This window comes from Artibeus jamaicensis, unplaced genomic scaffold, assembly GCF_021234435.1.
Source record: "Artibeus jamaicensis isolate MK-2021 breed Jamaican fruit bat unplaced genomic scaffold, CSHL_Jam_final contig_519, whole genome shotgun sequence".
NCBI lineage: Eukaryota > Metazoa > Chordata > Mammalia > Chiroptera > Phyllostomidae > Artibeus > Artibeus jamaicensis.
Window position 1 is genome coordinate 10905003 of NW_026521871.1, and position 16743 is coordinate 10921745.

At 42.0% G+C, this 16743-nt stretch overlaps 1 protein-coding gene across 1 annotated transcript in view; it reads right to left on the minus strand.

Moving 5' to 3' along the window:
• CACNA2D3 (calcium voltage-gated channel auxiliary subunit alpha2delta 3) overlaps positions 1–16743 on the minus strand; it is an 864587-nt gene that overhangs the window by 106859 nt on the left and 740985 nt on the right. Inside the window, exons 28-29 of the mRNA XM_053669475.1 lie at positions 2601–2662; positions 1566–1610 (exon numbers count right to left, since the gene is read on the minus strand). Coding sequence (XP_053525450.1) covers positions 1566–1610; positions 2601–2662 — 107 coding nt within the window. The remainder of the gene's footprint in view (positions 1–1565; positions 1611–2600; positions 2663–16743) is intronic.

Below are 16743 nucleotides of genomic sequence, written 5' to 3' on the forward strand. Positions count from 1 at the left end.
GTAGAAAATTTACTGCCTTTGGCTTTATTAATCAAATTGTTTAAACAACCATCCATCTAGCATCCAAACAATAAACTAGTAACCAACTAATCAACAAATCAACCGGCAACCCATCCAATGAGCTAACCAACCAAGCAAACAAACAAACAAACAGCTATGGCCAACCAACCAATCAACCAATCAAACAACTATGCAAACTGCTATCCATCCCACCAGCCAACCAACCATTCATTTAGTCACCCAACTAATGAAACAGGTATCCTTCATTGTCTTACAGTTAATTGAAATTAGTAACTGTACCTACTATACAAGGTAAAGGCTAAATTAATACTGTTATTAAGCTGTGTTGTTTTGAGCTGAGCACTCCAATATGACAATACATGTCTCAGAGACGGAGGAGAGGTTTGAGGCCACTTGTCTGTCCTATGAATGGCAGACCCAAACTTACTAAGAGTATTTGGTCATAAAACATCATAGGATGTTCTTTGCTATGGAAAATTTATTTTTTCTTTAACAGAAAAAGTTGGGCTTTTTCTGAAAAGCTGATTGTTTGGGTTTTACTCTTTGGATAGTGACCCATTAACAATTATGATTTTTTTTTTAAACTGGCAGCCAAATCTTTGGAGACTGAGCATTGTATGATTTAACTTCCTCCTTTTTACATCTCTCTACTTGTTTTTCCTTTGCCTACTTTTTTGAAATATACTTCTAATCTATGTTTTCCATTTGAAATTATGTTTGGCTAGGATTTCTTTAATCCCTATGGCAACCAGAAGGAATATAAATATATGATTATTTATAAGTTCCAGTTTATGTATTGACTAATGTTCAGCTAACACAGGAGAGAAAGGCTACTGGAGCCAAAGGGAAAGGCCGCTGCATATCTGCTTGCCCTGAAACATGGGGCAGGGTGTGTATAGAGTTGAATTCTGTAAAAGCATAAGTATAACAGACAGACTTATGGCAGTGGTACCTTTTTTCCTTCCACTGTGCATGTGTGGGATTTAAAATCCTCTGGGGGGGGGGGGATGGTGGAGAAAAGGGAGAGAGGGAAAGGAAGATGTAGGAGGGAAGCACTATGCTAGAATAAAAAATTTTGAATTTTCAACTCCTAGATGTTCAACTGTTAAGTACATGAAATTAAGCAAATCATTTAATTTCTCTGATCCTCAGTTTCCCACCCTGCAAAACAGGATAACCATTCATATGCATTTCACTGGGTTGTTTTGATGACAAAAAGAGATAGCACATGGGGGAAAGCTTTCAGTATTGTAATGTGAGCTTCAAAAGGCAGTCGTTTGCATTATTTTCCTATAAAAGCCCAAAATTCTAATAGTGCTGTCTATAGGACATTTAAAAGACTATTTCTCTGGCTCTCATAAGGTATCTGATTGGGGGAAAAAAGAAAAAAAAGAGCAAAGCAATTATCCCTGGGTGTTTTGGCGATTGGTCCAGATCAATCTGGCAGCTCTGTCTCTGTTTACAGCAGCAATCCCTCTGTGAGAAGGTAACCTCTGTTCCCTGCCCTGGACCAGGACAGAAGCAGGGCCCGGAGGCCTTCTTACCTCATCATCACAGCTGATGGAGCATTTGCCATCCAGAGAGGCACACTGTAGGTGGGAGAAAGTAAGGGGAAATATGTTACTTTGACATCCCGGGGTCTGCTGTGGCTCCACTTTGTCACTCAAGGACAAACTACAAAAGTCCCTGCCTTTTACACAAATAGCAAATTTCATCTAAATGGAATGGCCCATTATGAGACTGACTCCCTTCTCAAGGACTGATACCAACTCCAAGTAGTGATATGAAAGGCAATGTAAGGGAGGACCTGGCTCTTTTTCATCTTTATTTATGTCATCTATTTTAATTTATGTTGTTATTCCATACTGGTATCTTTTAAAGAATTCAAAATCTTTGAGTAATGAGAAATATAATTATGTAATTATTTATTTTTAAATTAATAATTGCCAGTGACTTTTAAAAAATAAACTCCTGTCAGTGTTCTTAGTATACGGTATCCTAAAATATCTTCATTTAAGAAATGATTCCAACATTTAGAATGGAGACAACTTATGTGTTGACATTTCTGCTGGATTACTAAACAAATATCACTGAAATCACTCAGTACAGAGAGCACAGTACTAGGAAAGAAAACCCCAAATTCTCCAAGATAGGAGAGCACTCTGACCTCAGAGGGTAGAAGCATGCATAGCGAAATCTAGTCATGCAAAGGCCTTCAACAGTGCAATTAGGAGATTCACAGATAAATAACTAGGCGAGACAAGAATAGAAAAAACCACTATGAAAATTCACAAAGGTCCTCAATAGTAAAAGAAAAACTTTATGCTTTAGAAGATCACTATCTTGATCTCACAATTAAAACTGTTTGTAGGAGCAAATTCCCTGCTTTCCAGCACATGGTGTCCAACATGCTGACAGCCTTTTATTTTGCAGTGAAATGAAAGGTAATCTGAGCAGCTGGCAGTTCATTTTACAAACATTCATCGGAAATCTGGCACTTTCAGGCTCCGGGTACCCAAATGTGAACACCTGTATAATAACACTGCCTCTAACACTTCAATGTGCTGATTATAACTTACCTGTCTGCTGGCAGTCCAGAACTTCCTTTGGAAAAATTCAAGTTTCATCTGAATGCCTACAGCTGGGAAAAATTATAAATAAAACAAGGCATTAGAGATCCCTTTACACAATTTCTAAAGGTTATCACTGAAATTTATCTGTCATGGCAAGAAGCTGATATAAGCATATCAGATAAAACCATGTAAAAACAAAATTTACAGTGATGTATACAGCTAAGACATACTATCTTTTAGGTAAGGAGTTTTCAAGGTCACCTGCACTAACAGGACTCTTGATACAGAGTAAATTGAGCCCAGTGCAGATGGTTCTTTAGAGACACATTACTGAAGTATTTCTAAAATTCGCATGCATATCGGGACACCCTTCTCAAGGCAAGCTAAAAGCAGAAATGGAAAAAAAACACTTTGAATTTTACTGTTTCTTCAGAGTTCTCATTTAAGAAACTTGCATTTCTAAAATGTGTACTATATGTGTGTTACTGAAATATAAAATTTGAAAGCACTTGTCATAAGGCTGGTATTTGGAAGTGAATCACTTGCCAGGTAACTTAGTCTAACTGGCCTCCAGGATTCATATCTCAATGATCTTCCCTCCCAGGAACTCTGAGAAAATTCTGTTTGTCTACAGAAAGCTCCCTAGAGCAACAGAGAATGATAGTCCCAGTGAGAGAAACAAACAGAAAGAGGAGAAGTTAAGAAAGAGGGGAGGAGGGTGGGAGGACTAGAGAAAAAGGCAACAAGACTAGCCAAAGAACAAGGGAGGGGGCAGGAAAGACGTAGGCAAAGGGGGCAAAAATGGGGAACATCTATAATAGTGTCAACAGTATAAAAACATAATAAAAATATTTAAAACTTGAAACTTTGGGAAGTGGCATTTGGTAGAACCTCAGAACTATGACAGCAATGCACTCTCAACACTTCTCTCCATAAAGCCCAGGCAAAGCAGTTGCACACACCACGTCCAAAAGCACTCACATCAGGGCAAAATCTCATCAGGTGGTGAGAAAACTGTAGAGGAGTTTGAAAAGACAGATGAGACTCTGCACTGGAAATACTGGACTGCCTGAGGGAAACCATTTACTTCAGGGCATTTTTGCAAACTTCAGTCCATTGCTCACAAGCTCTTCAATTTTTGCCATTATCTATATACCACCTAAATAGTATCACTATTTATGTTTCCATTCTTTAAAAAAATTTAAATGCCTAAAATAACTTCAACCTACTATCTATCTATCAAAGTAATAATATCTATCAAAAGAAATACACAATTATAGGACTTTTGGCCAAGATGGAAGCACAGGTAGACACACTGTGCCTCCTCACACAACCAAAAGGACAATGACAATTTAAAAACAAAAAACAACTAGAACTGACAGAAAATTGAACTGTATGGAAGTCCAAAAACCAAGGAGTTAAAGACACATTCATTTAGACCGGTAGGAGTGACAGAGATGGGCAGCTGGGTGGAGAAGACTCACGGCAAGGCAGCAACTGGAGGACCCAGTGAGGCAGCAGATTGCAGACTGGGCGGTCCCACATTGACACACAAACTGGGAGAAACAACTGAGGAGTGGGATGGTCTGTGCAACCCAGGGCCCTAGCACAGGGAAATAAAGCCTCAAACCACTGATTAAAAACATCTGTGGGGGTTGAGGCAGTGGGAGAAACTCCCAGTCTCACAGGAGAATTTTTTGGAGAGACCCACAAGGTCCTAGAACGTACAGAAACCCACCTACATGAGAATCAGCACCAGAAGGGCCCAATTTGCTTGTGGGAAGTGACTGAAATCTGGCAGAGAGCAGAGCAAGCACCATTGTTCCCTCCTGAACCCCTGCCCTACATACAGTTTCAAAACACAGCTATGTGGGTTGCCCCACCCCAGTGAAAATCGAAGGGTCTGACCCTCACTATGTAACAGGTGTGTCAGGACAAAAATAATGGCCCAAAGGAAAGAACAGATCAAAGCTCCAGAAAAAATACAATAAGCAATGAAGAGATAGCCAACCTATCAGATGCACAGTTCAAAACGCTAGTAATCAGGATGCTCACAGAATTGGTTGAATTTGGTTGCAAATTAGATGAAAAATGAAGGCTACGCTAAGTGGAATAAAGGAAAATGCACAGGGGACCAATGGTGATGGGGAGGAAACTGGGACTCACATCAGTGGAGTTGGCCAGAAGGAAAAAACACCCAACCAGAAAAGAATGAAGAAACAAGAATTCAAAAAAATGAGAAGAGGCTTAGGAACTTCCAGGATATCTTTAAACACTCCAACATCTGAATTATAGGGGTACCAGAAGGAGAAGAAGAAGAGCAAAAGTGGAAAAGTTATCTGGACAAATAATAAAGGAGAAGTTCCCCAATCTGGCAAGGGAAATAGACTTCCAGAAAGTCCAGGAAGCTCAGAGAGTCCCAAAGAAGGTAGACCCAAAAAGGAACACACCAAGGCACATCATAATTATATTAGCCAAGATTAAAATGAAGGAGAGAATGCTAGAAGCGAGAGAAAAGGAGACAGTTACTTACAAAAGAATTCCCATCAGACATTCAGCTGATTTCTAAAAAAGAGACCTTACAGGCAAGAAGGGGCTGGAAAGAAGTATTCCAAGTCATGAAAGGCAAGGACCTACAGCCAAGATTGCTCTATCCAGAAAAGCTTTCATTTAGAATGGAAGGGCAGATAAAGTACTTCCCAGATGAGGTCAAGTTCAAGGAGTTCATCATCACCAAGCCCTTATTATATGAAATGTTAAAGAGATTTATCTAAGAAAAGAAAGATAATAATATGAACAGTAAAATGACAGCAAACTCACAATTATTAACAACCATACCTAAAACAAAAACAAAAGCAAACTAAGTAAACAACTAGAACAGGAACAGAAACACAGAAATGGAGATCACATGGAAGGTTAGCAACAGGGGAGTGGGAGGGGGAGAGAGGGGGAAAAGGTACAGAGAATAAGTAGCATAGATGGTAGGTAGAAAATAGAAAGGGGGAGAGTAAGAATAGTATAGAAAATGTAGAATCCAAAGAACTTATATGTACGACCCATGGACATGAACTAAATGAGGAGAATGTGGGTGGGAGGGGGTGTCCAGGGTAGAAGGATGTGAAAGGAAGAAAATGGGACAACTGTAATAGCATAATCAATAACATATATTAAAAAAAAGAAATACACAGTTATAAGAGAAAGTTCACTTGGTACTCCTAAAATCTTACAGGCCATCATGTTAGACCACCCCTCCTCCTTGGGGAATCATTACTGTGCTGGCTTCGGGAACTCAAAGATTCATGAAGGTCTTGGGTTCTTATTCTTATGAAGAATAAGTGCATCACTATCAAGTGCACTCCTACCTTCTGAAGACATTGCTTTTTACATTTTTTAATTTATTGATTTTAGAAGAAGGGAGGGAGAAACATTGATTTGTTGTTCGACTTATTTATGCATTCATTGGTTGATTCTTGCAGGCACCCTGACTGGAGATCAAACCTGCAAACTTGGACATTGGGGACAATGCTCTAACCAACTGAACTACCCAGCCAGGGCCAAAATATTGCTGAAGGAAGCCCTGAGAATCAGGGTTGACTAGGATATGCATGCTTGGAGAGACTCATCCTCTATCTTCCCATTTAGAATGTCAGACTCTAGGATCAGGCTAGGTAGAGCTAAGCATGGCTGCAGTGCGCAGAATGAAAGTTTTGAGCCATTTCAAAACTCCAGCCCATCCTGCTTTGCCTGAAGTGTCGCCTGCTCTCTGGACCAGAAGCTCTCCAAGGGCAGGGACCTGCTCTTGCTCCCCATCCCATCCTTGCCCCCCAGCAAGGTGCTAAGCACACACATGATCCATCAGTGAATGCTGGCTTTCTTTCAAAACTTTCAAGTGCTATTACAGTCAGTAGGTAGAGATAAAGATGGAGGAGTAACATTACCTAGATAAAGGTTTTTCAGTGGCAGTTCTGAACACATTAAAATGACCCGGAGACCTTTAAGCAAAATTACTGATGCCTTTGTGCCTCCCCGCTCCACAGCAAGACCAGCTAAATTGGAATTTCTTGGAGTGGCATCTAAGCACAGGCAGTTTTAAGAAAAGCTCTCCCATTGATATGAATGTGCACCCAGAGTCCAGCATGTCTCTCTGCAGGCCTTAGTTCATTGACTATCAAGGACCTATCATGATGTCAGACGACAACACTAGCTGTCATTCCCAGGCCTGGAGAAAATATTAGAGAATACCTGAAGGGAGCTGACTCTGGAGCCTGAGGGCTATTTAATGCAGTTTCAATTAAATCTTATCTTCCAATATGTCTGCCAGGCCTTATCTCTGTTGGGATGAGCCATCTAAGGAAGCTGTGAACCACAGCGTAACTGGGTTTTGCTGCAGGGAGAGGGGAGCCAGCCCTGAGCTCTCATGAAGGGGTTTGAATGAATATTTCGGGTTTGACCAAAGATAGGGAGGGTGGAATCAAACCAGCTTCTAAGCAGAGGGCCTCAAAATTGTTTTGACATCCACTCATTAGCATATAAGAGGAGGGTGGAAGATGGGTTTGTCTCCCTTTGCCTGTGTACCTCTCCCTGCAGCTCCCCACCCAGATGGCTTTCCAGCCAGCTCTCCCCAGGCTGGCAGCAGGGCCGAGGTTAGCACCAGGGAAGGCTTTGAGACTCTACAGGATGAAGGCAGAGAGTTCTCTGAAGGAATCACCCCATGGTGACCTTTCCATGATGTTTCTGGCTCCAGCAGCCCAGAGCTGTCCCAGCCCACACATCATTAGAGTCTCTCCATCAGAGACCTGTACTCTTTCTGAGCACCCCTGTCACTCTAGATGGAGCCCCGTTTTCACCTCCCTAATGAAGTTAGTTGCTTCCTCCTGGATGTTTATCCATCTCACATACTTGCAGCCTGCTATCATCTGCCCCTTTCAGTCTGTACCCCAGCTCCTCAGAGTGCTTTAATCTTTCCTCATGAGTCAGTCCCTCCGTCCCATTAATCATGCGGGCTGCTTCTCTCTGATCTCACTCCAACAGGCTGCATCCTCTCCCTGGTCCTGATGCCCTAAACTAGGCACTGCTTCCCTTGCTCCTCACCACCCCCTTGTCTGGGCCATGAGGTTGATGACAGCAGCCTCCGAGACAGTCTTGATAGCAATGGGTCCTCTCCATTTGACCCAGCTCTGTCTTTGCTTCCTGACCCTCAACACCCTCCAGCAACTCTGGCCCTTGGATTCCCACAGCATGTCTGGGTTTGTAGCATTTTTACCTACAAGTTAATATACTTCTCTATGATCAAGAGACTCACAGGTCCATTGGTGGGTCAATTTCATGCCCATTTGTTCAGTGGCCTCCCCCAAGCCAAGTTCCAAGCTGGATACTAAGGGGAGTGAAAGCACACCCTCCTTCAGTGTGTCATTGGGAAGTAGCCATATGGTAAAAGGGACATCAGAGGCATAAACAGAGCACTGTGGAGCTCAAAGGGTGTGGCAGCCTCGACCAGGGAATGGGCAAGAGCTTTATGTTAGGTGAGGCACCTCATGGGAATAGTAAGAACAGAAGAAAAGGTGGTAATTCAAGTGTGGAAACAGTACAGACAAAAAGATAACTTTTAAAAGACCCTGTGTCTTCTGAGGTTTTAAAGAATGGGAGCTAGGGGATGTGGTTGGTTGGCTGAGGTGAAATGGCAAGAGGTCTTGACCAAGGCATCCAAACAGTATCTGAGGCCAGGGGTTTGCTCGAGGGCCAAATCCACCCTCTCTGTGTAAACAGACCTCCATCAGCACACAGCCACGAGTACTGCCTTACTCACAAGGCAGAGGTGAGTTGTTGCAACAGAGACCGAATGGCCTACAAAGCCTAAAATACTTACTATTTGGCCCTCTACAGAAAAAGTTTGCTGACTTCTGTTGTAGGGCCTGAGAAGCCACTTAGTGATCTTTAAGTAGAGAAGTGGCAGGGCCTCAGATTTGTATTTTAGAAAGCCCATGATGAAAGCTTGAAGAGGATGCACTGGAGAAATGGCCCGGGTAATGGGAGATGAGAATTAGATGAGTTTTGGACAGCCACAGCTACTTGGAGTATTTGGTTAATTATCTCAGCATAAAAAAAGATATAAATTTCAAAAAAACAAATACCAAAAAAGCCAGAATGAAAACTCCTCCGCACAAACAAAAATGCTCAAGAACATCCTGGCCAACTTTGTTCCCACCTCCAGCCACACACCACCCTCTTCCATAGAGCTTCCACGAACAGAAATTTATCTTCCTTTCACTGTTTTCCTTTGTTGTTTTTCCACATTTTTTCCTTTTCTCAATTTTCCTATTGTTATTTTATTACAGTTGTGTCAATTTCCCCCTTTTCCCTCCTCTACCCCCACAGTCAATTCCCAGACTGTTGTCCATGTCTGTGTGTCCTTCATACATGTTCCTGTCTAGTCCCTTCCCCTTCTGTCCACCATCATCTCCCTTCCCCTCCCCTCTAGTCACTTCAGCAAGTCCCAGTCTCTCCCCCTCCTCCTCACTCCAAATGGAACCTGAGACGTTTGTCATGCCTGTCTATTTTGTTCTTTCAACAACATTTCAAGCCATAACAGTATATTCCAACTCAAATCAATCTTGCTAATTTAATAAGGAAAACAAAGACAAAAAACGCTTTAGTGAAACCCAAGTCCCAAAGAGAATGCAGAAAATAGAAACACCATCCCTGGGTTTGAAATTTTTAGATAGTCTAGGAAAACCATCAACATATTTCTCTTGGAGTTGGGGGTGCTCCTCACTTCCACTTCATTACGAACACTCTCAGGTTTTCTGCTGGGAACCTTCAACAAAAGGACAGAGACACAGTCCCGTTTTCCTTTTAGTGGTACCTCACTCATCTCCCAGGAGCAGAATAGACCCTTTTGATTCTCCCCAACATGCTAGTACATTTTGGGTGAGCCTCTTAGGACAGTGACCACAGACACTGGGATGGTCTTCAGAAACCACCAAAACGACAAAATCATTGTTATGAGAAATGCCTTCCCTAAGAGCCTCAGAGCTTTTCACAAGAAATATTCAGGTGTCTGGAACACTGCCTCTCTTTCGGTTATCCAGAAGCCTGTGCCTGAAGCTCACCACAATACTCTCCAAGGGCCAGAGAGCAGATTTTCAGCTCTGTGGTACAGACTTTCCAGGAGATATCTAACTTCCAAACTTCCTCTTTCATCAAATTTCTAACTTCCTTCTTACCTGCTACTACCCTCCCTTCCCTTCCTCCCATATTTATCAGAAACCCAGATGGTGCTAGATGGTGAAGACATATGATGAAGTCATGAGGGATGTAACAGCCAGGGTGGGAGCCTGGGGACAGCAGTCACATCACTGGGGAGAGGACTGCACTTTGGCATTCTCAGAGCTAATGGAGATGGGCACAGAGCATAATCTAAGCACCAAAACACAGATAGCATTACATTTGTGGGATGGCACTTGAATTAGGACTCACAGCTGACATCAATCAAATGCACTGGTCTGGTGCTGCCGAAATTGGTGGCCACTAGCTACACATGGCTACATAAATGAAAATGAAATAAAACTAATAATTTAGTTCCTGAGTTGCAGTAGTCACATTTTAAGTATATAGCTACAAAGAGCTGCACCCACCAGACATGCAGTGCAATGTCTGCACTGCAGTGGAGAGTTGTATTGGACAGTGATCAGTGATAACAGGAAGGATCGAGAGTGATTGTGACAGTGATAGAGAGAGGAACAGGACGCTGGCACTTTTTAAAGACTGAAGGTAAGTCTCCAGGGTACCCACTTTGTGACAGTGGAAGAAATGAGGATGACTTAGGTATGAGAATTTAGATCAGAAAAAAATGTCCATGTGCGAAGACCTGGATTTGCGAGGGGAAGTTGGTAATTAGTTTGAGAGAAACCCGAAGAAATCAATGCAATATGCTCAATGTGGCTACCACCCCCAAGATTTATTTATTTTGCTTTAGAAAATTTGAGGATACAAATTACATTTCCAGTGCTATTATATTCAAATGCATTCAAGATGAAATCATGCATGCATCTCATATCAGGTTAATAGACATGCATTCGAGTGTAATCTGAGACTCACCAAAGAACAATGTTACATGTAAAATTAGAAATAAAATAACTTTTTCATATTGTATTCATTTAGAAATAATTTTCTGTGGGCTTAGCCTCCAGTTGCAATATACCCCTAGGAGCACAAATCCGGTTTGTAAAATAGCACTAACCATGCCTGGCACGCAAGTTCACACAAACACCACTGCTCCCATTCACCAATCCCCTGGCCATGTGGCCTAGTCATGGGCACATGGAGAGCTCATGCAGGAGAAAGAGAAATTGTGCTGCTGCCATCGACAAGTTTTAACCAGGAACATTTTTTTTTTTTGTACCAGAACTGGTTTTTACCCCTTCCCCAAAGCTATTGCTGTGTGCCCTTGGGCATGTCGATTCACTCATCTCTGTCCAAAGAAAGTCATACTAGCTTTCACTTCTAAACGGAACTTTTGTGTGATGCAGATAAATGATACCAAATAAAATTATGTTTATTAGGACACTCTAAAGGCTTGATAGTATTGTCGACACTCATGTTATGATTTACTCCTAGAGCATTCATTTTACCACCAACTAAAATTTCACGCCAATAAATTCAGTCTGCACAGAAAATTTATCCATGATAAAGCCACACTGCCCAGTGCTGGCAATGTTCTCAGGGTGTAATATTTGTGCTCTCCATAAAATTATGAGAATGAAGAAGCAGGGAAAAGGATGATGTGAGCACTGACAAAATGGGGCAGAAAACACAAGATGGTTTTCTTCCAGCTGCAAAAGTTTTGGGAATTGATTTTTCCCCTCTAGGACCAAGGAAAGGTGTGCTCCACCATTCAAATCCTGTCACCTCTCCTGAAACCATGATCATTATGTACCTTCAGGACAAGGCTAGACAGGTCAGCATAGAGAATCAAGAGGGTTGTTACTGGCACCATCAGCTCCATGGGCTCATCAGCCAGACTACCTGGCTGCAAATCTTCTTGTCTGGCTGGCTGCGGCTGGCAGCACGTGGACTATGACTTCATGCCAGTGTACAGGCGGAGAAGCAGATCCCAGAGCTGCCCTGAGCTGGTCTGACCCACAAACAGGAGTGTGTTCTCCTAATACAGTTCTGCCAATCCATGGGCAGAGATGTGGTAGAAAACTTTATCTTCATTGGAGATAATAAATAAAATACCTGCTAAGGATTTTCTATGTAATTCATTATGCAGGAGTAGAGCAAGTTTTCTTAAAATCCAAATTCTACAAATACGCACTAGCCATACTCCATGTAGGAAATGAGCTCCTCACTGATCATATTTCTCAAGCAAGATAGTGGCTATTCTGTAGAATAGGGTTAATATGTCCCACCCGGCCCTCAGCCCCCCTTTGACAGAGTCCCTGAATTTTCATTCCTTCATGCACAATGGCAAGGACTGCTAGCGGTGATAGTAACAAGGCCTGGCATATTTAGATTCCAACTTGCCTTAATTAACGGTCAACTGTAATAGCTGTTAGCCAAGCCACATTTGTTTAAATGTTTCTTCTGTTTGTTTTCAAAACAGTTAATTGCAAGTAGAACTAACAATGCATCTGAATGTCACTCTTTTGGAATATTTCACGATTAACCAGGGGTTTGGAAGAAGGCCACTGTTCTGGAGTATTGAGGAAAAGAACTCTAACTGTCCTTACATCAAATATAAGCCCATTCCAGAGGTCTGCTAATGTCCAGGATAAATGAGTTACCACATGAATAACAATTTAAAACTGTAATGTGAATTATGACATAGCTCATCTGTTAAATATTTCATGTGAAGATTTTAATGAATTGCATGATGGAATGTTGGACAAAAAAAGACAACTGAAATCCTGGGACTAATTTGGGCGAAATTGAGAACAGAGTACCCTTGCGAAGATGAGGGGGAAGAAAAGGCAGCTATACTCATGTCCCCCTGGGTGTCAGACTGGGCAAGTCGAAAGGCTTTTTTAAAGATTATAGGGGAGGGAGGATGATCAGCAACAACCTTTTAAAAATTATTTAGATCAAAGCAATATCCATTTGTTATAATCTCAGTAAAGCTTGAACATTAATGTCCAAGGTATGGTATTATTTCCAAAATTAGGAGGGAAAAACATTCTCACAGCAGTAGACTCACCTCATAGTTTAGCCTATGTCGGGTGAAGAAATACAATTACAAAAGGGGAGGAGGTATTTTACATATAACCCCCTAACCGATTGCATATTTCACTTCTGAAGTATTCCCTGTGGTATGGGAGTGGGGGTGGTAATCTTTCTTATATATGCCTTTAAGTAACAAAGAGCTACATGATCTATGTCTGTGGTGAGAGAGAGGAGGGGAAACAGGGCTCGTTATCACTTGATTGACAACGCGATAGCAGAAGATTTTCTTTGAAGACTCATAAGCTTCTGAGGCCTATTTTAATCTGAGACCGTTCCCACCCACTGTCTGGAATTGGCTTCTGGGAATGTGCGTAGGAAGACCCGATCCCTCAGCCTGCACGTTTCTTTCATAATCACTTCGTTTTTGACCCGTCAGAGCTTCTTGGGAGCAGTCACCTTTGGTGAAGTATACTAAATGACAATTATGAATGTTTCCTCCATTTGGGTTCTAATTATTTGACAGAATCAATGTTGAAAAGAATTAGCAGGCCCATGGACTGGAATAATAATTTTCTTTTCACCCCTGAGGTAATCTGGAAGCATTTTTCCAGACTTCATCTGCAGAAACCTATATTCCCTCAGCTTTCTGAGGCCAGTGGAGTTGGCATCGAAAAGTTTTTGTCAGATCATTTTATGCTCACAAAACTCTTCAAATAATATTATTTCAATAAAGTTTTCAAGCCAATACATTTTTAGAGTCAATTCCTGTCCTTTCAACCTTTCAGAATAAAACATTTAAGCCTCAGGCTTCACTGTATTTTAATCAGGGTTATACCAATCAATGTCCATTAAGAAAATTATAAGCTTCCAAATTATAGCTCCCCAGTTAACAATTTCTTATTAGGTCACCACCTAATAACAGTAACCAAAAAGATTATAACAAAATCAAGGGTCAGATTTCCAAACATTTCAAAATCCATAACAGAATGGTCACATGTATTTGCCAAACACCTCTGTGCTGGATGTGGCAGTATTTAATGCCAAGCAGTACTAAAATATACACGTGGGTGGCTCACCCAGCAGGAGGAAGTGTCCAGCTCCTCGATTCTACAGCTCATATTCCAGGGCACACAGAAGGAAAGAGACTTATCTGAGCATGCTCAGCTCAGCTGAGGGGGCCACAGCTCCCAAACTCAGATTCCTCCAGTGCGAGGTGGGAACTGTGGTGAATGAGAAGCTACTCTGTGCCAGTGTAAAGGGAGCATCTCAGCTCAGCTCAGCTGATGATACCTTGTGGGAACATGACCTGGGTCCTGCAAGATATTCTAATGCCTCAGGAAAAGCCGAAAACGTATATTTAAGATACAGACAATTCAGTAAAAAACTCATAGCACTCTCAGAGAGTTGCCTGATAAAATATTCTTAATTTGCTAAATCTGGCAACCCTACACTGAGGATCACACAGCATGCCCAGGCAATGGCCTGAAGGGACCTCTGATGCAAATTTAACCTTGAGGACATTCAGAGAGCTGTGTACCACAGTATGTATCAACTCTGGGAACCAAGGCCACCTTCATCAATATGGCTTTACTATTTGTTCCAGAAAATTCTTCTCTAGAATTATAATACTATAAACAAGTAAAAACGCTCCATGATTTACTTGAGCAACTTCTCCAAAATCAATTTAGTTGAACAGCAGACTACTTGGGACAACAGATAGCTCAGCTAGGAAAACTGACCACTTATCAAACAACTCTTGTTTTATCAAGACTTGTGAATTCCACCATTCTTAAAGGAGCCAAATCTCAATCAGATTCCTACAACAAGAGCAGCCCAAACCCCAGGACTCTAACCGCACCTGTCTGACCTTCCCTTCCTGGGACGCCACTTAGCCCCTGTCACGGTGGTGCTTTGCCTCACTGCTGTAGGGAATAAACCTGACTTTGCTAGGTCTACAGAATATTCTGATGACCTTCTTGTCAACAGTCAAAACTGCTTTATTTTTCTTCAAAGCATTTGTCAATATTTGGCATTAAATTATATTATGTACTGTTCACTGTGTTTCATTCTTTCAAAAGCTATTTACATCTATATTCCCTGCAACACAGAAAAGTGCCCAGCTCCAGTAGGCACTTGTGAATATGTGTCAGATGAATGGGTAGATGATGGAAAAGCCAGCCATTCTCAGTTTTCTCTTTCAGGAGACTTATCTTTGCCATCCAAGTAGCATGGGTTTTGTCCTGTGCAAATGGAGAGCCACAGAAAGGTTCTCAGCAAGGAATGGGTGTAGAAATGAACATATCTGTGCTTTGGAAATACCTGCATGTAAAGGTGCTGGGAACTGCATTGCTTTGTTTGAGGGGGACTGGTTAGGAATTGGGAGTGTTCATACAGCCATGTGAGAAGTGACAAACTCACTGGGCACAGGTACCAGGGATGGGATGGAGAGGTATGGTCTTATTTCTAATCCCTCCTGACTAAGTGAGGTCTGGAACCCTGCGTTGTTTTGCCATCAGCACATCGGTCCATTCTATATGTTGCCAGATACTACCCATCCCTCAACCTCAAGGCTCTACCATTTTAGTTTAGTAAATTTCAACATTTTGATTTTGCTTGTAAATGAATGATTTCATGAAACCTGATTGTCTGCTCACTAGACTCATCTTGGAATTATATAAGACATACTCCATGATAAAAATTATTTTATAAATTGGGTCATAAGAATTATAATGCATAACAAATAATGGCAGCATTGATAATAATATTAATTAATACCATTTATTAAACCTGGTATTATGTGCCAGATACCTGCTAGAGGTTTTAGATACCTTATAGCCAACCCTTAGAACACTGTGCAAGGTGGACAATGCCCCCAGCCACACTTTATATAATGAGAAGACTAAGGATCAGAGAAGTGAGGACAAGCCTAAACTATGTTTACTAGGAAGTGATTGTCACCCTCGTTTTTACCTCATAGAGTGAAGTCAAAGAGGTTTCCACAACTATGAGTTCTAGCAAGCTCTCCATGTTTTTTTCTTTTCTCCCCTCCTGCCCCACCTTGTCAGATAAAATACAGACTGAGGGGCTTCAGGATAAGTCATGCACCATTCTCTATTTAAACAATCTAGAATATTTGCACCAATTATAAGAATATTCAAATTGTCCCTGCCTTTTCCTGTTACTGACCACTGATTTATTTAGGTGATTGGACCATTACCTTAAGATGACTCTGAGAACACATTGCCTTTTCCACAGGTAGAGATAGGGAAATATTCAATAAAGAGTCAGGGCATATAGGTAAGAAGGAATTCGTAAGGACCCAGGGACCAGGTGAAGAGGGAGGGTAAAGAGAGCATTTTAAGCCACACGCAAAACCTCAACGTGGGGACATTAATTTAAATGTGTTTGGACTTCCGCCAAGATGGAGGCATAGGTAGAGACGCTGTGCTTTCTCCCACAACCAAGTTTAGAGACAACAAAATATTAGCAACAGAAAACATAGCCAGAACACAGAAAATTGAACTTTTCGGAAGTCTGATAACAACAAATGCTTCAGCCTGACTGGTAGAGGGGCGAAACCAGCAGCTGGCGGAGTAGGGTTGCACAGGAAAACTCGGTCAGTCGGACTCAGGAGCATGGATCCCAGGCGTGGGGTTGCAACGGGCAGACCCAGGGAGTGACCCAGTGAGCGACTAGCGTACCTAGCAAGGGTGCAGGGCGGCAGGTTGACTGTGGTCTCGCATTCGTGCGCCCAGATAGACGAGCAAGAGAGTGGGCGGTGAGACAGGACTGAGCAGGCCCCAGTGGCGAGAGACAGCAGAGAGGGATGCCATTTCCCTGATCTGACCCCGCCCCCACATACAGCGTCACAAACCAGGGACCTGGGCGGCCCTGCCCTGGTGAACACCTAAGGCTCTGCTCCTCATAATTAACGGGCGTGAACAGACCAAAAATGGCTCAAGAAGATCTCAAAGCCCCAGAGCCCATA